The sequence below is a fragment of the Lepidothrix coronata genome, unplaced genomic scaffold (genome assembly GCF_001604755.1).
Source record: "Lepidothrix coronata isolate B3197 unplaced genomic scaffold, Lepidothrix_coronata-1.0 Scaffold118, whole genome shotgun sequence".
Classification (NCBI taxonomy): Eukaryota; Metazoa; Chordata; class Aves; order Passeriformes; family Pipridae; genus Lepidothrix; species Lepidothrix coronata.
This window is the reverse complement of record NW_016690298.1, coordinates 1,107,148-1,131,690: the sequence shown is the minus strand read 5'-3', so window position 1 is coordinate 1,131,690 and position 24,543 is coordinate 1,107,148. Positions and strand designations below refer to the sequence as shown.

Here is a 24,543-nt window from a genome sequence, read left to right as displayed (position 1 = left end):
GGGCCGGGGCGGGGCCGGGGCGGGGCCTGCGCGCCCAGCGGCGACGGGCCGGACGTGACGCGCGCGCGAGAGCGGAAGCGGCGGCGCAGGGTCGGGCGGGTCCCCGGTGCGCGCAGCGGGCTCGGCTCCCCCAGAGCCCCCCCGGCACCGACATGATCCTGCTCGAGGTCAACAACCGCATCATCGAGGAGACCCTCACGCTCAAGTTCGAGGGCGCGGCCGCCGGGTAGGAGCAGGGAGGGCCGGGGCGGGGCGGGGACGGGGCCGCGGGCTGAGGGAGGGGCGGGGGCGCGGCGACGGCTGAGCGGGGCTGGAGCTGTGCCCGCCGCCCGGGCACGGGGCAGAGGCCGGCGAGGCGTGCCGGGGGAGGGTGGGGATGGTGACAAGGCAGGATGGGGGGCTAGAGCGTGACGGGGGGTGGCACCGGGCCGGCGAGCACTGAGCTACCCGGGAAGCGGGGAGGGCAGAGCGGGCACGGGGTGGGGGCCGGCAGGGTGCGGGGGCTGGGAGGAGGGTGGTCGGGGTGGGGAAGCTGAGCTGGGGGCGGCGGGGATGGGCAGAGGGAAGACCTGGGGAATGAAGAAGCAGAGCCGGACAGACAGTGGAGAGGGGAGAGTGGGGCTGGGTGGGGTGGTTGATGGGGCAGTAGGGAGCTCCGGAGGAGCAGGAGGGATCCGAGAAGGGTGTTTGACATCGCAGTGTTGAGATGAGCTGAGGAGGCAGAGCTGGAGGACAGGGCCTGAACAAGGAGGAAGTTGGGAAGGGAGGAATGTGGGTTTGCAGGGGTGTTTGCTTTGGGTAGTGCAGACTTCATCGGCGTGATGCCAGCGCTGGTACCGAATGTGTGGGGGGAGCCGAGGAACAGGAAGCCTGTGGTGCCGAGTCGCGGCCTCGGCCTTTCACCTTGGGGGTGGGGAGCACATTCCAGCTTTCTCCCTCTTTGCTTTCTCGAGGAGGAGGGATGCAGGCCCCCGGGTCAGCCACGGCCCCTGGTGCCAGCCTGGTGGGTGTCCTGGCCTTGGGTGTGGGTTGGGGGGTCTGGTTTGCACCTGCGTCTCTGCTGGGACAGTTTAGTCCCTGGGAAGCTGGTGATTTTTTACTGTGAGTGTTGCACCAGGGCTGTAAAGATCCTTGTGAAGGCACAGCTTAGCTTGGAAGGAAGTCCCTGCATATGAACGTATGAATCTACCACCGAGCTGCCTGTGGGCTCGCTGCTCTGTGTGCTGGCCGAGACACCTTTGTACAGAGACTAAGCCTTGAGAGTCAAAGTGCCGTGGTGTTATCTCTGGGGTGGAGCCTGCTCTGGCGCCTCACAGAGCACAGCTCAGGCTGCTCCGGGAAAGGACCACCCCCCAGGCAGGTGCCTTTTTCTGTGTCACCTTTTTCTCCAGCGATTTTTTGAAGCTCTCAACCTTTTGTATGCCAAACATTGACAGAGGCCACTTCCTCTGCTTTCCCCACACTCTCAGTTGACTTCTTGCTCAGGTTGGTGTTTTGGTGATTTTTTCATAAAATAGTCTCACGGGCTGCTGATAGCCAAGCTGCTCCCATATGTTGATTCTTCTTGAGACTGATCATGTAATGCAACAGGTTTCCCTGGAGCACAGGCACCAAACTGGGAAGAGAGAGCTCCCAGGTGCCCACTGTGGCATTGCAGCTGCATCCATTAGAAAGTACAGCATGTACCAAGGTTAATAGTGTGCGTCAGGACAGCTTGTCCATCACAAGTCCGTTCCGAGACACTCTTCCTGCTGGAGAGAGAAGAATGTGTGTGTGTCCCTGTGTTGGTGTGAATGTGGAGGGGGCAGTTTGCAGGTTTAAATGCACCCCAAAACCCTGACTCCATGTGAGCAGAACTGGCGTTGCTCGCCCTGCACCAGCCTGCAGACTCCCAAATTTTCCATTTTGCTGTGCAGCAGAGCCACCTCACTTGCGCGTTGGCACGCTTTCCTGACATACCAATTGTTCCTGGATCGATCCGTAGCACAGCTGATGGTGCTCTGCTTCTGCCTCTTAGTCATCTATGGCATGTTGTGTTCTTTGGATGTCATTTCTAGATAAGTTTTGTGTCATGAGTGTGTAGCTGGAGGTGAGGAAGTTGTTTACTTCTGCATTTTCTTATGTGCTTGTGCTTGGGATCCTTCTGTCCAGGCAAGTGCAGCACAGTGAGGTGCATTTTTTTTCTCTCTTTTCTAAGGAATGGGTGTTATGCAATATTTATTCATGTGAAATTTCTTTTCCCTACGGCCACAGCTCTGGGCTCGTTCCTGTGGTGCTCATCCTGGAGGCAGGAAGGGATTTCATGTACTTCACTGTTTTGGTGATGGTTGTTCCAAGGTGTGTCTTGGGGAAGAAGACAGGACAGTCAGGGCAAGGTCGAGCCTTGAAGGATTCAGTGACTGGGAGGAGCGAGTCAGGACACCGGGGCAGAGTTGGGTTTGCATTATTTGCTCTAACCCAGGAGTGCGGCAGGCAGATGCAATGCAGGGATTGGTCCACAGTGGTTGTCCTGGAGCCAGGTGTGCCTGGTGGCTTCAGCAACAGCCTGGGAGTGGGGCAGGGTGGGGTTTCTTTCCAAGTCCTTTGCCAGAGACTTGCCCTGTGACGTGGGCCATGTCATTCCCCTCTGCTTCCCATGGCTGCAGTGTGGCCGTGGTATGGCAGGTCCCTACAGAGCTTTCCTGGACTGTCAGGTGGGAGACACTCCACATTTCACCATGTCATATAGAACTAGGTCACATCTAGAACTTGGAGCTATTTACTGCCGTAACACTATTGTTGTATATTGTATGTTCCAATCTGCTCTGCTTGGAGGTTCGTCAGCTGTCCCTGGAGTTCCCAGCATGGAAGGTGCCTTGGCAGGACTTCGAATAGAGAGCAGAACTTTAGGCAGGGCCTAACCCACCTCTGAGAGTCCTCCCTTGACAAGGTCCTTGGTGCTTGGCAGCATCCACCTGTAAATGGGATAATATCTCACCTCCTTGGACAGCCACCATTGAAAGGTGATATTTAGATCAAGGTGGTAGCAGATTATGGACTTAAATGCATCTGTTGTTTTTTTTCTTTATTTAATACTGTAATTTCTTGGTTTAAATCCACTCTCTTAAACCAACCACATTTTAAAATAAAGGTCTAAACCTACCAGAATCTGTTGAAATAACTTGAGTTAGGAATTTGCTGCTGAAGCCTTCAAGCATTGAACTGATGCAGTGTGGGAATACCTGGTCAGTACATGGAAATAAGTGTGTTGAAATGAGGGTGGCTCAAAAGCTTTTGTAGGTGTCAAGAGAATAAACTGTTCCATAAGCTTTTCACTAATTCGTTTGTACATGGGAAGTTGCCTAGAAGCTGGAGTCACAGGTGGGTTTTCCCATTTCTGATAGAAATGTGATGTGAGGGCATGAGCTCTACCAGTTGGAAATTTTTGTTTCTCATCATTGCTTCCCTTTGCTAACCACACAGACAGGAAAAACCCCCACAAACACTGTAAGTGTAAAACATTTTGATTATTGTCTTCTGTGTCTGGTGAATACTTGTTCTGTTTAGCACCCAGGGAGGAACACCTTCCCAAAACAGATTTGCTATCCAGTTTTGTCCTGCTCTAATTTAACTGATCCCAGTGAAAGTGTGGCACAGGGCTTTGTTCTCAGGGTTTGATTTTCCAATCATACATAGCTTGCCCTAAATCTTTGGCAAATTAATCATCAATCTCAAACCGTTACTTATTTTTTACCCACTGTGCAAAAGAAAACAAATTTGCATAGTTGGAGAACAGTGTGCCTTTTCCTGGGTCGGGGGTGGAGGGAAGAGAATCTCAAATCAAATTGTTGGTTTCTTTACAGCTATTAGTAGGTACAAATCTGCAAAGCTTCATGACTATTAGCTGCATAGGAAATCAGCTGAAGCCTGAACTTCCCTGGTGCGGAGCAGTTCCTGTGAGCTGGGCTGAAGCTGCACCCGCCTGCTTGATGGTATTTCCCGCCTGCGGTCACTTGGTGCTCGTGGGCTGCGGAGCTGAGCCTTTCAGACAGCGAGGCTGAGCCCTGGGTGAAACCAGGCAGTGTGAACTTGGTGTTTGTGATGTGACATGCAAAGTGAGTTCATGATGGGGAGACCAAGGAGCATCTGGAGGCTGTCGGTTGTGCTGGGAGGGTCGAGGAGCTTTGAGTTCTGCAGGGCACCACTAAGAAACTCCCTGCAAGAGTGGCTGTGGCCATACGTGGGTCTGGTGCTTCAGGAATCCTCAGCAGCCCCATCAAAACCAGAGATTGTTCCTCTGCTACCCCTTCCTTCTTGCTGACAGAGGCGTTTTTGTGGCTTCAAGGGAAACAGGATTGGGGAAGTGACCTAGGTTAAAATTAAACAGGCAAAACTGGGTATTTTTAGCCTAAATGAGTTTCCTCATCCCGTTCGTTGTCTGACAACTGCTTGCCATGGTGCAGCCACGGATCAGGGATCAGGTCTCCCTCCTTCAGCAGCAGTGGCAGGTGCTGGCTCATTGTCCTCACAAGCCCAGCCTGGAGCTGCACATCTCCCCCCACAACCTCACCTGCTGAAACTCAACCTGCCTGACTCTGATGTGTGCTCAGGCGATGGTGCTGGCAGAAAGCGGTACCCTTGGGTTCAGCTGGCATGGGCAGCACTTGTACACCCTGGCTGTCCACGTTCACTGAGGGTGCTGTAGGTGTTTGAGCATAGCTTCTGAGACAAAACACATCCTGCTTCAGCCACCAGGGAAGGTGACTGCATTAATGGTGGATTGTGAACCACCTCTGGCTGGAACTAGGCAGTGCTCTGCTTTCGAGCAACAGCACAGGAGGGAAGAGAAGCGAGATCTGTGAAGTGTTATGCTTTCACAGGTGGTTCTGTCATATCTCCATCTTCAGTTTTCATCTTGGGTTCCCAAGAGGAGCCTGCGCTGTTTTATCCTCAGAGAGTGGTTCTTGCTGCAGCCACCAGTGGTTGACACCAGAGAAGAGTAGATATCCATCACTATGCTAAAGAAACAGTGAATACTGTGTGCAAAATGAGGCCCTTCCCCAAAGATCTGCCACAGTTCTGGATCACTGCAGTGGGGAACTGTGGACTCCCTACCCACAACTGGAACGAATACTTGGCTGGAAGGGGATCTGCCTGTGCCTCCGTGCTGCAGGACCAGCTGTGCTTTGCTGTGAATCCCACTGCCTTCCTACCAGCCAGCCTCCTCCAGGCTATTGGGCACATATCAAGGGAAAAGCTTGGGCACGAGGAGATCACCTAACTGAGAGGGGAGAGCTGGCACGTGTGGGGGTGCCGTACACTGCTCTGTGCCTGACAGAGCACTCCTGCTCGAGTTCGTGGTGGGTGTGCTGCCAGAGCTATGGGAGCTCTTTGATTACTTATGCTCCTGCGGCTTACGTAGGGAAGCTTTTGTTAGCTGAGCAGGGCTCAGGAGTGGAGGCACTGTTCAGATAATTTTAGACACTGCTCATAGTTTTTTTTATTGGGGTGACCTTTCTGTAGCAAGAGCCTGCAGTCTGTCACTGAATCTGGCTCACTTTATCCAAACTGTGTGTCGACTCCAGTGATGTGAAAGCTCTGCTTGAAGCTTTAAGCTTTGAAATACCCCTTTTCCCCGCCTCCTTTGGGGCAAGAGATTAGAGTATCTGCATGCCTGCAGCTTTTAAAATAATTGCCATTCTCCATTATTGGGTACAGGCCTTAATTGTGATGTGGAAATGCTTCATTATGGTTGTCAGCCAAATTTGCAGCTAGGTCTTTTTAATACAGAAGATGAAGGCTCTGTATAATCATTATAAGTCTTCATTGGTCTTAAATTTATTGTAACAAATGGCTAAGTGCATCTGTGGCCTGAGAATAAAACAAGGAAGTTTGGAAGTTGTCAGAGTCAAAATAGAGGAAATGCTGTCAGAAAAAAGATTTGCTATTGCTCTTAAGTGCTCACTGGCATCTCTCCACGGGCACTGTGACTCTACATGGATGTTCTGCCGGGGTGAAAAATCTGATTTGGAACTGGTTCTGTATTAGATAGACAGGGTGTAGGAGCCATTTGGAGATGAATAGGAGGAATGCAGGCAAGAAGACATAAAACCTGTCAGGGTCTTTTATTGTTACAAGCAGAGGGCAGGTGGGATTTGGTGTGGATTTGACTTCAAACCTGATAAGTGTTATCAGAAAACGGACTGCTGCTGTTGCTGGGAACAGCTGCCATTTTAGCATCAGAGTTCAGGCAGGGGTTTGCAGAAAGGTCTGGTCTGGATTCAGTGTTTAGTGCAGAGAGAAGCCATTAAGTTATTCCTGCTAGGAGCTGGTTTTATCATCCATTTGGGACAGAGGGTAGCAAATAGGGAAGATTACGGGGGGAGGCTGTGGTTCAGGTAGCATTGATGGGTAAGGAGCTTGCAGGGGTCACAGCAGCTTTCTGCCCCAGGAGTGGATGGGCTGTTCTGTCTGAATTCCTCTGAGCCTAGCTAGGCTTAGTCTGTTTCTCAGATACTTGAATCAGGGGTAGAAGTGAACCCCAAATACTGAACTCCTGTCTGCCCGGTTGGGATTTACAGTCTGGCTGGGACTTACAGATGGCTGGGATTTAGAGTCACTCTGCACCGAGCTGCTAAACTGCCAATTCCCACTGTGGGTGTGGAGAGTCTCGTCACAGAGGCACGGGATGCCAGAGCATGCTGGACCAAGCAGAGCTCTTTGGGATTGCGCCACTAACCTGACAGTAAGGGGTACCCACCCTGCAGTGATGCAGGCTTGGTCCCAGGCGTGCTGTGCATCCTCTGCGCTGAGCCTTTGCAAGAGCAGGGAGGGCTGAACACAGAGAGGACACGCTGTGCCTCCACAGGGTGTTCAGCACATCTCCACTGCTATTTCTGTGAGCGGAAGATAAGGTTGGTGGAAGGTCGAGGGGAAGTGATCATGTGCGTGAGACCTGCAGCACTGTCACTCATCCAGAAAGTACAGATGCTGCTGAGCTCCTCTGTCTTCTGCCTGGGGACTTCTTGTTGGGGGAACCACAATTCAGGTAGCAAAAGGGGTGGTTTTTCTGTTGTAGAAACGTTTCAAGTAGCCAGGGTAGTTATGGTGAGATGAGCCAGAGAAATAAATAGAAGCACTTTAAACTTTCCGATTGTAAAGCTCTTTAACTGTGAAAGGCTAAGAGAGCTCACTTTGCTCCCAGCCACACTCCCTGTCCTCCCTTGGGCCAGGCCAGGCCTGGGTTACTCAGGTGTGTGCCCGGCGAGGCAGAAAACTCACCGTGCCGTAGGTGACTGCGCCAGCGTGGCTGCGAGGAGCTCTGTATTCCTCTCACGTGAGCTCTCGCTTCAGTGAGGCTGTGCCGGGAAGCAGTTGAATATTCAGCACCCGAAGTTCTGCCCAGTTACCTGCTTTTCCCTTAAATATCTCCCCTCCTCAGCATCCCCAAGTACCGGAACTGAGCCACTTGGGAAATCAGCGTTAAAATAACTTCTGTAAGAGAAGATGCTTGCGGAAGACCGGCCCAAAACCGGCCGTGCTAGCGGTGAGCTTTTGTGTGCAGAACAAAGGCTCTCGTGCAGAGCCATCAACCGGCTCCGGGTACGTGGTCTCCTCGGCTTCTTCAATAATGCGACCAGTGATCTTCCTACCATCCCCCGAGATACTGGGCGGGCAAACAGGGAATTGTCCTTTCTCGGCAAAACCACTCCAGTGCGCTGGCTGTCAGCTGCTTCCCTGCATTTATGAGAGGGAGGTGCTGTGTTCGGAGGACTGTTCTGGGAGCCGGCGCTCCGGGAGGTGTCAGCTCCATGTGCATGGGAAATGGGGTTTGAAAGGCATAACTCTGAGAAGATGGAACAGGGGTTTAAGGATGTCTCCTCTTTAATATTCCTAGCTCTCATGTGCCTGGCTGTGCTATCTTTAAAGCTTCCTACATAGGTTTCTTTTTTTATAAAAATGTATACTGCCATCCAAGCTGATTCCCACGTCTGAGTGTGGTGCTCTAAAAGAAGATGTCTGCATCTACTGACCGAGTGGGATCAGTGGGATTTTCTTTCATCTTTGCTCTGAGCAGTCCTCGGTGAGCAGAAATGCCTTGGATGCAGCTTGGGGAATTGCTCCCCTTTCCAAGAGCCTGAGCTAAATGTGTCACCAGGGATGTCCACTGAGCCTGTCTCAGGCCCAGCTGGGAAGTGGAGATGAAAGCAAGAGAGGTCACAGGTAGCTGGCACAACTCTTAAACTAAAGGACCTGCTTTGGGTGCGCTCGCACTGCTTCTTTCAAGTGTGTGGTTTTTATCTTCAGGGATGTGGCACAAAAGACAGAGGCTCCCCAGTCTTCAGACAAAAAAGAGCTGTTGCCTTTCACAGGTAATCACTTTCAAGAAGCAGCAACACCTCATCATTTCTACTTAGGATCTCTGTCTGGGGATTAATTCCTCCCTTTCCACTAGAGTAAAATGTTGACTCGGTGCATGGGCTGGGATCAGTGATGTTCAGTGCTTTAGTCTCTCTTGTATTGCCCAACTTGAGTTTTAGCACATTGTGGTCATTTCTGCCTTCCAGGAGCAAGGCTGACTGCAGAAAAGCTGATGAAAGAACAGTATTTTCTGCTGAGATAAAATCATTTAAATCCTTACAGAATACGATTTGGGAAAGTAGATATTGAATCATCACTTCCCTCCCCCTTTCTCAGCGTATGTACTGAGGTGTAGCCAGTACCCAGCACCATACGAGTGTGTGGACAGAACAAGTTTCAGCAAAAAGGTTGAAGCTTGTCTCTGGGCAGCAGCAGCAACATAGCTGAGATCACAGGCTTTGGTTTAAGGAGTTATTTCACTATGTTGGTTCAGACAGGTATGAATGAACTGTTAGAGACTAGATTTATGTTAGCAGCAGCATTAGCCTGTACTCTGTTAATTACCACCCACTTTTGAAAGATAAGTGGAGATATGATGTGAAACAACAGTATCAGACTGCCATTTTTACCCCTGCTCATTTTTCACCCCTGCTCTCAGCAGTGGAGATACCTTTGCATCATTCCTTGCTGGAGAGTGACCTATATAATACCAGTCCCCTCAGAGCTGTGAAAGCCATTATGTAGTGCCAGTCCCAAAAAATTACTTTCCAGAAGCAGTTACATCTTTCATGGGGTCCTACTCTTCTACAGATCATGGACAACCTGGAAATAGGGTTTGTTAAGATGTAGTTTAATCTTCATAGTGTAAGATGTGGTGTGCCTTTGGTTTGCGAGGGGCTTTGCTGCTGAGGGATCCCAGAGGCCACTCAGGGCAGTGTTAGAGCAAACCCAGAGCTACAGTTTTTCCTGCAGAGGTTGTTGGCAAAGTGTTGGGGCGTTTTGGAAGGGGGGCAGAATGAAACTCACTCCTGGACAGTTTCCTTCTGTGGTTTGCTCCTAGCCCTGGACTTGGAAAAGGGGTCTTCTCTGCAAGTGACTTATATCAACGCATTTGCAGAGCTGGTGTTGATGGAAAGGGGATACTGTGTCAGGAAGGATTACTCAGCCCCTTCCACGAACTGGTATTGCAGGACCTTACAAAAGAGCCTCTGACCCCAAACCTGTGTTATGACTGATCTGTACAGAGAGTGCACTTGTGAAAATGAACTTCTTAGTGACGAGCAGCTTTCTCAGTTCTAACTGGAAATCTGTGATGCCAAAATCTATTAATAAACTACAAATAATAACAACCTGTCCCAGCTTCAATGTCTATTTTATGTCATCTGGAATAAAGCTCATGCTTATGGGAATGAGGAGAAATCCAAGATCTCTTGTTTAAGGTTATGTACTAGTTGAACAGCAGGAGATAGGAGGGTTTTCAGGAAGAGCTGCTTGTGAGAAATAAGGCATGGAAATTAATCCTCTTTCCTTCACAGCTTGGAGGCTGCTATTTGAGTTCTCATCTCCTTTGTTTTCTTTGCTTTTTAGAAATAAACCAGAGGCAGTAGAAGTAACATTTGCAGGTAAGCTCTGCAGCTCTCTTGACTTCTCTGAACAAAGGACTGGCTCAAACAGTCCACCCACAGCTGCACCTGGTTTGCCCAACCTCAGCCCATACTGCTGGGCAGGTGCAGACGGTGTGGACACTGCAGTATCCCTAGAGCTGGGGCTTTGTTGGCTGCCCCACTATTTTCTCAGTCTATCTGCTTTCCCTGGAACTTCCCCAAAGCAGTGAGTTCAGTGGTGGCAGAGCTTTGTTTGGTGTGTCCTTGCTACATAGCTCCAGTCTGTTCTCCAGTCCTGCCCTTGGTGCCCTGTTACGAGGTCTTTAGCACCATCTGGTTTGGGTTGATAGGAAGCTGGCTCAGGATAACAGGCAAAATGAATTCATCACCTGAAGTTTGCTCTCCAGGAGGAGAAATGCAAAGGAAGTTCAAGTGCTCATTCAGCAACTGATTTTTTTGCTTCTGTTATCAAGAGCCTGTGTAAGCTGTAGAGCTCCATGGGGAAGGAGCTTGCTGGGTTGCTGGAGGGTTGCCTTTCCCTGCCTCCTGGCCTCCCTGCCCATTCTGCAGTGAAGTGGAAGCTGTTACAGCAGGCAGCAGCTGAGCTGCCTTTGCTGGCAGAGATGTTTTCTCCTCCAGGCTGCAGCTCTGGCCTGGTGGGCACGTCAGTCACTTTCTGTGCTGGCCATCCAGAAGGTTCCCGTCTCTGCGTGTTTGTATCCTCCTGCATTGTGAGCACAAGTGGATTTGCCGGGGATGCTAAATGACACTAGACTAAAGCTTTCTGTGAGGGACAGGTGTCAAAACTGTTTCAGCCCTGTGAATGATAACAGATCTCCCTACATGACATTGCCACTTTCCTTAATTGCGGGTTTCTCTCTTGCTGTACGTTTGAGGGCTGGAGCAAGAGGAATAGTATTGCTTTATGCAGTTCCTGGAACATGTAGGGAAAACCTTCCTCAGAAATGGAAATTGATTCCTGTTCCTTCACATTTTTCTTGCTTGCTTCTTAGACTTTGATGGAGTCCTTTACCATATTTCAAACCCCAATGGAGACAAGACAAAAGTGATGGTCAGTATTTCTCTGAAATTCTACAAGGAACTCCAGGAACATGGTGCTGATGAGGTAAGCAAGCATCTCCGGGCCTAACGCCTACAAATACTGGGTTAGCAATGCCCTTGCGATGTTGATGGATCCAACATCTGACCCTCAGAGAAGCATCTGCGCTCCCATCTCACACTGATGAAAGGAGCGGCCCTGTGCCAACCAGGAGTCCCACTTTGCAGGAAGACAAGGGCAATTGTCTTCACACTCTCTCATGAATAAGTAGTCATCTTATATGACTCTACAGCCTGAAAGGCAAAAGGCATCACTAATTTTGCAAGTCCAAATTAGTGTGAACTCTGACCATATAGAAATAGTTTCCCTGACTGGTGTGTTGAGCCCACAAGTGAAGGAAGGCACCAAGACAGATCTGGGGTTCCATGTGCTTCTCTTCATACTCTAACCACACTTGAGAGCCAGTGCTGGGCTCCTGCTGTGTTTGCAGACCTTGATTTGCAGATGGGTTCCCTTTTCACTGCTGCTGTGAGGAGTTGCAGGCTCAGTTCCTGTTGAATGGGCTGTGGCTGCAGAGGGCCATTTATGGTAGAAAGAAGAAGCCTCTCTGAGCTGTGGTTGGGTGGCAAGGCAGGAAGTGTGACTCAGTTCCTGAGTCAGTTTTCAAATCTCCACATGGTAGCGAATAAGGTTCACCCAAGGCTCTTCAACAGGCTTTTGCCTCTGGGTGGCTATCCTTGGAAGAAAACAAGGAAACTGCTCCCTCAGTTTATTTTGAGTCAGGTGAGAAACAGATGATTTGAACCCAAAGTGAGTTCCTGCAAATGGCTGCAAGACTTACCTAAGTCAGAACAGATAAGACTGAATGTCCTGCTTTCCTGGTTCCTGTATGCAGAGCTTTCTAGGAGCAGCATTGTCTGCCACTGAAGGCATTACTGCTGGCAAACAGTAAGTCAGGCAGCCCAAATGATGGAGCCTTCCCAGCATATTCAGTGCAGTGTGCGATCCTGAGAGAACCACTGTGCTGGTCAAGTGGCTGACACCACTGTGCACCAGCAGCCATTGTGGTAGTGGTAGAAGGCAACTTCCTAAACTTTTAGAGGAAAACTGGATCTCTGCAGGACTTGCAGCACTTCTTCCTTGGAAGTGCTGACTGAATAGAAATTACATTCTGAAATCTCCAGTTTGCAAACTGTTGCTTTCTGTACTTCCCTGGAGATGATGGAGCTTGTTTCTGCTCTGTTTTTTTGTGAAACCGCACTGTGAAGAATGCAGAGTGGGGTTCCTGCTAAGGGCATCTCTTGCAGCAGCCCTCTGCTGAGAAGAGGTTTTCGTATGCAGAGAGCCTGTGCATCCTTTCCACATGGTAGTGGGTGTCATCCCAGGAGGGCCAGTTCTGCCACAGCATTGTTGTGTTCTTCCCTGTAAAATACCTCCTGTTCCGGCCCCCTCATTGACACAGAGCTATGGCTCAGTTGGAAATTGCCATTGATGTAAAATTCAGCAGTGATTATGTCTGAAGAAAGGTTTCTGCTGTGTTGTAGGCGGTTCTGCTTCTGGGAGGTATTCAAGCTGCCTGGCAGTCTCCTCTCCATGCCCATCTGTCCTGTGCAATAAGCTGAGACAGGGCAGGTGATCGCCGGGCCACAGTGAACCTGACCCCTGCTCCGAACTTGCCGTCCCATGAGGAGAGGGACTGGGCACACTTTGCATCTGCCTTTGAAGGGGAGGAATGGTTGTAGCCCTCAGATCTGTTCTGTCAGGCTCTGCTATGTGGAAGGGGATTTCTTCATCATGCAAGCTCAAGACTAGGAGGAACTTGAAAAAGTTCCAGTTTTGAGTCCTGTTATGTAGTGTGTCCCCTGTCAGTGATATTTAGGGAGCTCTCCCTAGAGCAGGAGCAGCCAATAGTACTAGAAGTTGGTGACATAATACTTGTCCAAATTCACTTAGACTAGGGGAGGCAGGTGATGTAATTTGATATTTCTAAATGAAGGCCAAACATGGCTTAGGCCGTGCAGGAAGAAACAACTCTTGATAGCTTGTGCTCTCAATGTTTAATTTCTTTTCTAGGTATTGAAGAAAGTCTATGGAAGCTACTTGGTAAATCCTGAATCAGGTAACCCTGCAATAATGTTTACTCTGTGTGTGTGTGTGAATGCAATTCCAAAATTCCTGAAGTAATGCTCAGAAATGCTTATATGAAGGCTGCACTTGAAGAGCTTGGTATCTGTGGCTCTCTGTGCAATGAATGGCAATTTAAAAGGTGGCTTAGGTAAGTCAGGGCTGAAGTAGCTTGCAGCACAAGCTGTAATTCTTTATGCAGCCCTCCTCCGGGAAGCCTCTGTTCCTCAGGGTTTGGGTCTTTGTTCTTCTCAAAGAAGCTTTGTGAGACACAGGAAAACCATGGTTACCTGTGACAATATCTCTTCCTACTCACTGCAAAAAACTGGGGAGCAGTTCAGCCAGCACGTGTGTCTGGGAGCTCAGGAAGGAGCCCCAGGAGCGTTGCCATGACCACGTGCTGAGTTCAGGCATGGCTTCTGGCCATGCTTGGAGTGGGAAGTACTCACCCCTGGGGCTTTTGGGAGAATTTAAGGCAAAGGTGGGACTGTAGGTGTCTCTTTAGAAAGAGAAAATGTCTCTGCCTTCATTAAGGCCCTACATAGATTATTAAGGTTGGTGGCTGTCCCTTCCCAGGTTACAATGTCTCTTTGCTCTACGACCTGGAGAACCTTCCCGCAGACAAGGATGCTATTGTGCACCAAGCCGGCATGTTGAAGCGCAACTGCTTTGCTTCAGTCTTTGAGAAGTATTTCAAATTCCAGGAAGAGGGCAAAGAAGGAGAAAAAAGAGCAGTCATCCACTACAGGGACGATGAGACAATGTAAGTGTTCAAACCAAGCAGCATGGGTGTCGGACAGCAGTCAGGACTCTGTTCCTGCTCACAGCTGTAGGTTGTGGTGGAAAGTCAGGAAATCCTACTGCTTGGTACTTCGGTAGAGTAATAAGGGCTTGTCCTGGGCTCCACAAGTATCCAGCGAGGGTAACACTCATGCCTCAGGTTCCTGGAATGTTACACAAGAGTCTCTGTTAGTGGCAGCACTTGTGGGTGCATGCAGGAGAGGAACTGGCCACTCCCAACAGAAATGTTTTGCTCCCTGCAAATACTTGTCTCAGGGGAGGGGAAATTTTCAGCAGCCAGGCCTGTGAATGGCTGTTCTGTCTTCTTGACCTTGTCATACAGTTGCTTCCTTGTCCAGTTGATCTTCTTAGCTCCTGTTCACATCTGGGTTCTCTTCTCTCACCCACCTGCAGGTATGTTGAGGCAAAAAAGGACCGTGTCACAGTTGTGTTCAGCACAGTATTTAAGGACGACGATGACGTGGTGATCGGAAAGGTGTTTATGCAGGTATGGAAACTGAATTACGGGGAAAGGGTCTGGTCCTCGATTCAGGTGCCTTCTTGCTTGAAGCAGCATTGCCGAATAAGCTGCTGAAGTTGGGCTGAAGTGAGCGCAATGGTAGTTTAATGCACGTAAATGCTTTGCAGGGGCCCCATGCTGCACTGGGATGGAAGAACATGTTAATAGGCATAGGCATTGTATTTTCCTGGCTCTTGCACTGGCATCTGTTTTATTAATAGTTTTGCTCATTTGGACAATCAAACATATTATGTGTTACAGATGAGAAAGACCACAGTAAATACTTCAGTCCCCACGTTGAGGCCCTGTAGTGTGGCTGGCTGTGGTGTAGGGATCACCAGCGCCAGCTGAGGAGCTGAGTGTGGTGGGAAGGCTGTAAAGAGAGAGGAAGGGTGAGACAATGTCATGCCATGCCTGAGATGGAGCTGAGAGTTGTCTGCACCTCGAAGTTTCTTCCTGCTAATGCTACAGAAAGACTCAGCAGCTCAGTGTGGCAGCTCTTGAATTTGAGTTTTTCAGAGCTATGAATAAACTGTATTTTCAGGCTTGAACCAGTTTTAATGCCAAGTACTTCTGCACTCAGCTGACTTTTGCAACTGCTGTTTAGCTGGAAAGCATGGAGAGACTTGCAGTGAACACTTTGCATGTCTGTTAGCCTGTGTGTGCAGCCTGTGGAGATTAAAACATCTGTGTGCAGCTGGGGGAGGCTCAGTGCGTGCTGGTATGTGTGTTCATCCCTGCCACTGACCCGCCTCACTGTGTCTGCTGAACCTCCTGGGGAGCTGCCTGCAGGGCCCTGCAGAGTGTTCCAGGGATAGAAGAGCTTTAACCCACCTATTCAGGGGTACCAGGCTGTGCTGCTGACAGGCTCTTGAACAGCAAGTTACTGGCCCAGTTTGGTGGATACCAGTTTACCTGTGTTGGGCGTCATCAGAACAGGGTCTGTTGTGATGGAAGTCTTATTTTGCAGCTCTGTTCACTGTGTTCATTTGCTACAGGCAGGGCATCTGCTCTGGCTTTGAGGTTTTCTCCGCCAGCATATCCTTCAGCCTGGAATTCAGCTTTTAAAACAGGGAAGGAGGCATGATGTGAACAAAGTGGGGGTAGTGAGGCTCCTGGGGAGATGGCAGGGCTTCAAGGCAGCGGCCGTCCCGGAGTCTCCATGTCCCGAGTTCTTGGTTTTTACAGCAGCAAACCCTGTCTCTACCCAGCCACAAGAATTTCCACTCTGAGTCACTCTGGCTCCTTCCCTCCAGCTATTGCTCTTGCATAAGGCAGCTGGGCATGGTGTCTGCTCATCTGGGCTCTCATGGAGAAAATGTGACTATTAACTAACCAGTGAAGCCATTTGAACCATTTCACCCTCTGGCACAAGCAGGCAGAAGTGCAAGCTAAGCATTTCATTAAGGAAATCCCAGTAATCTACTCGGTTCTCTAAAAGGGACATGGATGCTCCTGCCCTTCCCAGGGGAGCTGTGCTCAGAGGAGAGGCCAAGGGTGGCTGATAATAATTCGTAGGCTGTGCTGGAGGTCAGTGAAGCAGAGGGGAGGCTGCCCTGCCTTGGGGCAGGAGAATGGTCTCTGGACATTCCCAGCCCCATGTAGGGATGGTCCTTACAATTCCTAAAATGCAGACAGTTCATTTCCTGTGAAGTGGGGGTTGTGCTGCTGTCAGAGGTTCTATGGGGGAAGGGATCTCCCTGCCTGAAGGTATTGTTTCAAGGTGTAGAGAAGCATTAAGAAGAGCAAGCTTCACATACAAGCTTCAAACCCTGCAGGTGCCTCTTGATGCCTGGGCAGGCTCCTGGTGGGAGATGGTTTCTCAAATGGCAGAGCCTTTATGTTGGGTGTGATGGAGACCTTGCAACCCTCCCTGAGAATTTCCGTTCCTCTGGAGTGATGGGCACTGCCCGCTTTCACTGGAAGCATTGATGGTGTTGATTTTCCAGCAGGAGCTGTGCTGTCTTGTGTGGTTGCTCAGACTGAGGTGTCCCTTCCACAAAACACCCATGGCAAAGGCGTGACACTGAAAGCCAACACAGCTGAGGGGCTGCACTAGAGCCATGTATAAACCCAGAATAGCCATCCATTTGGGGCTGGTTTTGCTGGGAAAAAGGCTTGTTTTCCAGGTGTTTGGCCTGATGAACTCTGTCCATTCAGGGAAAGCTGGGCAACCTTCTGCTCATCACCCTGTAGGAGTGAGGAAACCCCATTTGCTTTCCCAGCATGTTGCTGAAGGGTTGCAGTGATACTCACCTTCACTTTGTCTTGTTCAGGAGTTCAAGGAGGGTCGCCGGGCCAGTCACACAGCCCCACAGGTGCTCTTCAGCCACAGGGAGCCACCCTTGGAGCTGAAAGACACGGACGCGGCCGTTGGCGACAATATTGGCTACATCACCTTTGGTAAGCAGACAGCTCTGAGGCCTGGGCATGCTCGGGAGGAGAGAGGTTCCTGCTGCTGCATGAAAAACAAAAAGGAATTTACCTTCCCTGAATGCTGAAGTGGGTCACTGGGGGCTGCAGGGACTCTTAAGAGTTGCACTCTGTATTGTCCACCCCCTTTGGAGTGTCCCTTTTCTATATCAGGCGACCTCAGCTCTGCTGTGGGCAAGAAGATACAGAAGTGGACAGTGAGCTGTTCAGTGTCTGCCTACAAAATAAGTTCAGTACTTGAGAGCAAAGGGAAGGGTGGCTTTGCTGTGATACTGTGGAAACTGGAGGTTTCTTGTGAAAGGTTTCATGCAAGTGTATTTGTAGGTTATTCAGCTGCAGGCACCTGTGCAGTACTTGATCAGCAGGGGCAATTGGAGAGCAGCAGTGGGGCAGTGAGTGAGTTCTGCTTCTCCAGCTCTCCCTCTTTGCTGTGAACCAAACACTGATAAGCCACTTTCTCCTGCCTGCAGAGGTGGTGGCCAGCAGAGCCATCACTTCCCCCTGGGCAGCAGTGCTGAGGTGTCCAAACCCTACCCTGTTCAAAGGGGTAGGTCTCTTCCAGGGAAGTTGGGGGCAATGGTTGGATGCATCTTTAGGGTCTCTCAGGCCAGCGTTCCTGTAGCTTGGAGCTCAGAGATGGAGCACAGACACTGCAGGGAAAGGTGAAGTTAGCACTGTTTGAGGGTGCTCCTTGAATGGTGTCCTGAGGTCCGAGCAGCTGTCAGCTGTGGGAGGGCTGTCTAATGGCAGGGCTGGGATGGCACATACTTCATGCTTGTTGAGACGCAATTTCCCAGTTATCAGTCTCAGGTGAGATCATCACCCAAACAAAAAGTTCTTTCAGCCCTTGGTTGTGGGACACTTAGCAAAGCACCAGCTGATGGAAAGAGCGAGCCACCTACTTGTATCCAAGTCTGTCTCTGTTACAAGCTGACAGGGAGAGATCCACAAACAATTTCAAGACCCCAGGGCAGACTGGATCTTGAAATTGTTGGAGCAGCCTGACTGCTCTGGTCTGCCTCCAAGCTGACTCCTCCGATTGCGTCTCCCAAGCACCGATGCTGCATTATGCAGTTTCCTACAGTACCATCGTCTCTGGGCACTTGGCCTTGCCTGCATCCCACAGACTGCACAGCTGTGTCCAGGCTGCTGTAGGAGATATGGAAAAGTGCTCCTAGGCCTTGTATATAAAGATTAAATGCTGCTTAATCTTGGGACGTGTCATAGTAAAGGGTTTTTTGTAGAGAGCAAGGCAGGCATTCAGAACAGCACTCCTGGAAGCTTCCAGCACTGCAGGATCCTGAAGCCCTTGGGTAGCCTCAGGAGGCACTAATGGTCTGTGTTGGCCTCTTCTTTCAGTGCTGTTCCCCCGTCACACCAATGCTGCAGCCAGAGACAACACCATAAACCTGATCCACACATTCCGGGACTACCTGCACTATCACATCAAGTGCTCGAAGGTATGAGGGCCGGGGCTGGGGGACACAGGGTGGCTTCAGCCCATCTGACCTGGGTGCTGCAGGGGAGGAGCATGGGGCAGGGGTGCCTCCTGAGAACTCACTCAGGTCTGGCTTTGCCCTCCCCAGTCATGCAGGAGTGGCAAGTGATGCATCACCACCTTCTCCCTGCTCTTGGGCAGAGGCAGTGCCTATTTGCTTCCCATTCTAGCAGCAAAGTAGGATTTTTCCCTTTTGGATCTGGTTTATTTCCTCTCTGGCAACAGAAATGAGGGTAATTGTTCAGAGTGACCTGGCTTTGACATGTCTTGAAATCTCAGCTATGAAGACAAGATCCTGACGTGTCCCTGTTTTGTCCTAATGAAACACAGGCCTATATTCACACGCGTATGAGGGCGAAAACGTCAGATTTCCTCAAGGTGCTGAACCGTGCCCGTCCAGACGCAGAGAAGAAAGAAATGAAAACAATCACGTGAGTGGCAACGCAGGGCTTGGCGGTCTGGGCTCCTCTGCCAGCCGCAAGCTCGCTCCTTCTCAGCTTGGCATACCGCAGTTTAGGGAAAGCTGGGGTGCTGTGGGGGTGACCCACAGCTTACTGCCTTGCATGCCCTTTGAGGAGCTGGGTCTGTGGCAAAACCCTGTGCCAGCAGGTCCTGTGAGCCCTGGTGTCTCCACTGTGTCGTGTTTTCCCCCCCAGGCCCATGGTGGCATTTGTGGGGCTTTTCCCCTGTTATATTAGAGTTGGCTGGCCAGCTCTGGGGGCAGCTCCAGCTCGTGAGGGGGGAGGAGCCAGGTCCTCCCTAGGGGTTTGTGGGTACAGGATTGGGTCGTTGTGCCCGGTGTGTCTGCAGCTCCTGCAGCTGCTGGCTGGGGCCAGGAGTGCTCCCGGGCCACCGTGCTGGCTGGCTCACTCTTGTGAACAAGCAGCAGAGTGAAGTGGAGGGAGGAGAGCAATTCTGTGAACATGTTTCCCTCATGTCCCTTACCCTCTGCTAATCCCAGAGCCCCTTGGTGTCCTTTCTAAATGTGTGTCCTGGCATGTCCCCTTTGCATTCTGCTTTGGGGCAGGAGGGCTGTCCCCTCTGCAAAAGGCAGCCCCTCCCCACAGCCCCTCTCACTGGTTCTGCAGCCACAAACACCTTTGAGTTCTGAACCAGCAGTGCCTGCCTGCTTTGAAAGCTCAGCTGCAGTGTGTGCCCCACCACAAGCCCCACAGCCACCCTGGGGACCGTGCTGACCTCTCTGTGCATCCTTCCAGGGGGAAGACGTTCACAACCCGTTAACGCCGGGGTCACTGAGGCTGCCGTGGAGGACGAAGTTTGGGGCACTTGCTACCCGATAATCGTAGCTTTTAATGTTGCACCTCTGTGGGCTCATAAGGATTTCAAGCAATCGGGGTCTGTACGACAGTTTGGGGAGTAATCTGCAGAAACGAGCTGTGCTTGCGAGGACTTGATCGTTCCAAGAAACAAAACTTTAATTCCAGTTTGATTGACTTAATTTCTTTTCTTTTTTAATTTTTTTTTTTTCTTTTCAAGCTGTTTCGCTTTGCAATATGTTACCGGAAATAAGTTGCAGTATTTCTTATGAGAATAATGCAATATTAACTTGTTTTCTTCTGAGTATTTGAGTTCAAAACTCCTGTATCTGAAGAAATACTGTTGGGGTTCATTAATAAAGGAGATCTTTCTATCTTAAAGGGCTGTGGGGCTTTGGCTTGTGAATGCATGTGGCCTTGCCCTGGAAGGGGTGTTTGGAGTCACAGCCCCAAGGGAGGTAATTCCTGTATTGAGGAACAAATGACTTCTGTTGAACTTGGGGGTACTGTGCCCAGGTCTGGGAATAGCCTGTTCTGTTAGGAAACTCCTGGACTGCACAGAGCATGATTCTCCTACCCTCAAATAGCAATCTGCACCCTTCCCTCCTACCCTGGCTCCCTCCTTCCCCCTATCAGGGAGAGCTAGGATGGGGGTCTCTGCCTCTGATCCTCAGGCCATGACTGGATGCCAGGGAGATTCCTGAGGAGGGAGCACAGCTCCCCAGGTCCTCTTCCCCTCAACAAGCAGAGTAGATGGCATCCAATTAAGTGAAATAATTTATATAATTAAAAGTCATCTTCATACAAAACCCCAGGCTTGGCCCCTAGATGGGGAGGGCAAAGCAGGGCAGGCTGGAAAATTACAAAGCACACGCTGGAGAAGGGTAGTGACACCATCTCCATCATCCCTCTGTACACGAGCCGCCGGGCAGTGCCGGGACTCCATCCCTTGGCACAGTTCTAGCGATCGGGGCGCTGGACGCAGAACACTTTGGCTTGGTGGTCGCCAGAGGTGGTCACCACAATGGAGGCATCCCTGTGGGGAGACAGGGCTCAGATATGGGGCTGGGGACCTCTGGTATCCCTAACCAACACCCCTGGCCCAGCTCTGAACTGCCACACTCTCCCTCTTGAGACCCTCAAGTCTCAGCGTGGACCTGTGTCTGTCCCCACCTTGGGACCAAACCCCAAGGGCACCCAAAGGAGAGACAGTTCGTGAAGTGAGTTCCTGAGGCTGGAGGCCCCTGCCACCCCTGGTCCCTCCACCCTGCAGGGAAGGAGTCTAGGGATTCCCTGCTCACTTGTTGACGGCAAAGTCGAGGATTTCGGCGGAGTGCCCTCGGTACTCGCTGATCATCTTCCCCGAGCGGGCGTCCCAGAGCCGCACGGCCCCGTCCAGGCTGCAGGTGTAAACCACGGCCGAGCTCTCCTCCCACAGCAGCTGCACAATCCCAGACTGGGGAGGGGGGGACACAGTGGGAACTTCCACTAAGTCTCAGCTCCCCCCTCGTAACCCCTCCTCCCTCCCATGTTGTCTGCCATCCACACAGACAGGAGAGCCAGCCCCCAGGGCCAAGCACATCCTCTGTGCAGGGACTGCAGCTGCCTTTGGGGAAGCCCAGGGCTGAGAGAGAAGCACAAATCAGGAACTGGCCCCTGGGCTCTGAGAGAGATCTCCAGCAGGCCCAAAGCCCACCTCCCAGGCCTAGGGAGAGGGGGTAGGGCCGTACCTCGTGTTGGCACTTATGCCTCAGGCTCTGTGTGGAGACATCATAAATAGCCAGTGTGCCATCCAGGTAGCCCACAGCAGCCAGTGGCATCCTGCAGAGAGGGGAACAGGCATTACATGGGACTAGGGGAAGCAGGGATGGAAGTGTGTGAAGGATCCAGGTTGAAGGCAAACCCTGGGCTGAGGGCTGCAGTGTGTTGAGAATATGAAGGACAACCCAATGGCCGGAGCCATGAAACACCCCAATCAGGAAAGCCAATGGGACAGCAAGAGTCAACAACCAGCCCGAGGTTAATAAGGAAGAAAATGTCCTGGCATGAAAACAGCCATGTCTGGAGGGTATCCTGGCCCAACAATGGTCCATCAGGCTAGTCCAGAAACCCAACATTTGCCAGGAGGACTGAGCAGCCGGTGTCCCTTGTCCTCACACCTAAGTGATCCAGGATCTCCACATCCAGCCAGGGAGGACAGAGGCGAGAGATGCAACAGAACAAGCACAAAGGATGCAAATGGATCTGTCTGTGACAACTCCTGTAAGATCTAGCACCGAAGAGGGGCTGTCCCCACACTCACACATTACAGAAGCCCAGCGACTCCACCGAATTGGACTCTGCCTCCTCGCCCTCACCGATGGGTGCCTTAGGGGCCACGCTCTCCATCTTGAACACGCACACCACCTGTGTGGAGGGAAGCTGACTAGTCCCTGGGGGGAAGGGGATCCAGACGCACAGAGATCCCGTTCCTTACCCGGGACCAAGCCTGCATCCCCAGCAGACCAAGACGCGGCCCCAAATCCTCAGCTCCTGGGAGGAAACAATGGAGAAACTTCCTTCCAGGAGCCCAGTGGAACCACCCAGCCCCGGCTCCACCCACAGCGCGAGGACGCCTCCTGCCGGCTGCCGATGGCTGTGCACCAGCCCAGCCCAGCCGGGGGGCCTGGGGGGTCCCCAGCGCTCCTGGCTCTGCCTCTGGCCCGGCACAGGGGCTTGGGGGGTCCCCAGTGCTCCTGGCTCTGCCCTGCCCACACGGACACACCTTGCCTGTGGCGGAGTTGACCAGCTTGGCGTGACAGTCCACAGAGCCCGTCATGATCAAACTGCCATCCTGGTTGCTGGCCACACACGTCAAGGGGTCCTGGTGGCCATCCTGGCCTGGGGGGTGAGAAGCAGGCATGAGCTCTGTGTGTCATCCCCACAGAAACCCAGTGGGCCTCGAAACCCACCCTCCTGCCACCTCTGCCACCACCCCAGCAGCAAGGAGCAGCCACCAGTGGCTTTGGAGGATGCCACCTCTCCACCTAGGCAGAGGTCAGAGCCCACTCCCCAGATAGGAAGCACCCCAGGTGATAAACTTCTTCCCTACCTTTAAGGACATGCAGTGAAGTTCCCTGCTTCAGGTCCCAGATGCGCATGGTCCCATCCTCATACCCCACCACCGCCCGCTTCCCTGGGTGAGACAGAGACAGTGCATGGGGACACAGCCCCCCTCTTCCCTCCACTTCCCACTCAGCACAGACTGGCAGAAGCAGGAGGGCAGATGGTGACAGTGGGGTGCGCATCTGCTACAGAGCCGGTGACATTCTCCACTCCAGAGAGCCCCCATGCCTCACCATCAGGCAGGATCCTGCCACACGTGGCTGGGCATGCAGGCCCCTGGAAGGTTTTGCAGTCCCCACTGGGGATCTTCCACATCCAGGTGTTGCCATCAGCCGTGCCCGCCAGAAGGACATGGGCTTGAGGGTGCCACTCCATCCACTGAGCAGAGAGAGGGACAGGCAGCATCACAGGAGGTGTCCCCCCCTCGCTGGCCCAGGAGCTCCCCACGGCACCAGGGCTTCCACCACTCACCTCAAGGTCCCCCACCTCAAAGGACCACACTTCCTCCTTGGCATCCACCCGCCACACTTTGATAAGCCCAGACATGTCACCCGTGGCCACAAACACAGAGTCGTGACTGAAACCGGCACAGGTGACCGAGTCCTTGTGTCCTAGAGACATCAGGGGACAGAGACTGCTCAGGCCAAGCCATGAAGTGGGGAGGTCAAGAGGACAGCTCCAGCACAGCTCCCAGTCAGACACAGCTGGGAAGGGACACAACTCTCACTGGTACAGCCTCAGGCTCACCTGAGCACTCGAACAGCAGCTCCCCGTCACTCACACGCCACACAAAGGCCTTGTCGTCCTCCCCGCCGGTCACCGCCAGCGTGTTGGTCTTGGGGTCGAGGCTCACGCAGAAAACAGAAGCTTCACAGAAGAGTAAAGATAGCCTACATTGCTCAGGGGCCAATCCCGCCTCACCTGATGCTCCCAGGGGATCCAAACCCCGTGTCAGTGAGCTGAACTCCCAACCCAGTGGGAATCGATTCTTCACATGGGAGAGGAGCTGCCACGGTGGGAGGCCCAAAGAGCTTCTCTGCCAGAGTGTAAGGCAAAAACAAACCCAGGGCAGCTTCAAGTACTGATGGCTATCCCAGAAAGGCTGGGAGACAGCAGCCTGGCAAGGCCCTCTGCACCCCCTGGCTCTGGGGAAAGCCAAAGTGGGAGCAGGTCCCGAGGGGGCCCCAGCACTCACCCGAGTGGAGAGAGAACGTGACCTCACTGTCGTCCTGTGCCTCCATGCCATCCTCTACCCCCTCGTCATCCTCCGAATCCCAAGCCTCGGCATCGGGCTCGTCTGCCCCCTCGTCCTCAAAGTCCACGTCCTCCATCTCCTCGGCCAGGTCATCTGCAGAGGGCGAAGGTCAAGGCGCGGCTCTCGGCTCGCCCGGCTCGGCACCCCGGGGCGGCTGGGGGCACGGCGGGAGCGGGGGGAACCCCGCGAGACAGGGCAGCGGGGGGATGCACGACGCCGCCGCGGCCAAGAGACCGGCGCAGGGGAGCGGCAAGGGGCCGGGGAGGGCCGAGGGGAGAGGCCGCAGGCCGAGGGGATATACCGGCCGGGCCTGGCACTGGGGCGGGGCCGCAGCGCGCCCGGTGCCCCGGCGGGAAAGCCCGGAGCCCCCGCAGGCCCTGCCCGATGCGCGGCGCGGGGCGCCCCATCTCACCCGGCCCGGGTGGGCCCAGCTCCACCACCTCGATGATCTCCTCGTCGCCGTGCAGGCCCAGCGCCCCCGGACCCTCCGCGGGCTCCATGCCGACCCGCCCGCCGCCGCCGCCGCCGCTTCCGCCGCACGCCCCGC

General features: G+C 52.5%; 2 protein-coding genes across 2 annotated transcripts; one reads left to right on the top strand and one right to left on the bottom strand.

Annotated features, from left to right (window-relative positions):
* Positions 1–54: 54 nt before the first annotated feature.
* On the top strand, positions 55–20,017 carry ARPC2 (actin related protein 2/3 complex subunit 2). The gene is made up of 10 exons (XM_017825349.1): positions 55–226; positions 9,928–9,962; positions 10,958–11,070; positions 13,078–13,123; positions 13,705–13,891; positions 14,323–14,416; positions 16,705–16,831; positions 18,221–18,321; positions 18,690–18,790; positions 19,577–20,017. Exons 1-10 carry the CDS (start codon positions 153–155, stop codon positions 19,599–19,601), a joined length of 903 nt encoding a protein of 300 aa, XP_017680838.1. The 5' UTR covers positions 55–152; the 3' UTR covers positions 19,602–20,017.
* AAMP (angio associated migratory cell protein) lies at positions 19,810–24,535 on the bottom strand. Its single transcript, XM_017825343.1, has 11 exons — positions 24,409–24,535; positions 23,937–24,089; positions 23,489–23,608; positions 23,213–23,352; positions 22,975–23,119; positions 22,728–22,811; positions 22,401–22,516; positions 21,939–22,042; positions 21,367–21,457; positions 20,938–21,092; positions 19,810–20,672 (listed from the first exon to the last, which is right to left on the bottom strand). Exons 1-11 carry the CDS (start codon positions 24,494–24,496, stop codon positions 20,597–20,599), a joined length of 1,272 nt encoding a protein of 423 aa, XP_017680832.1. The 5' UTR covers positions 24,497–24,535; the 3' UTR covers positions 19,810–20,596.
* Between the last annotated feature and the right edge of the window lie 8 nt (positions 24,536–24,543).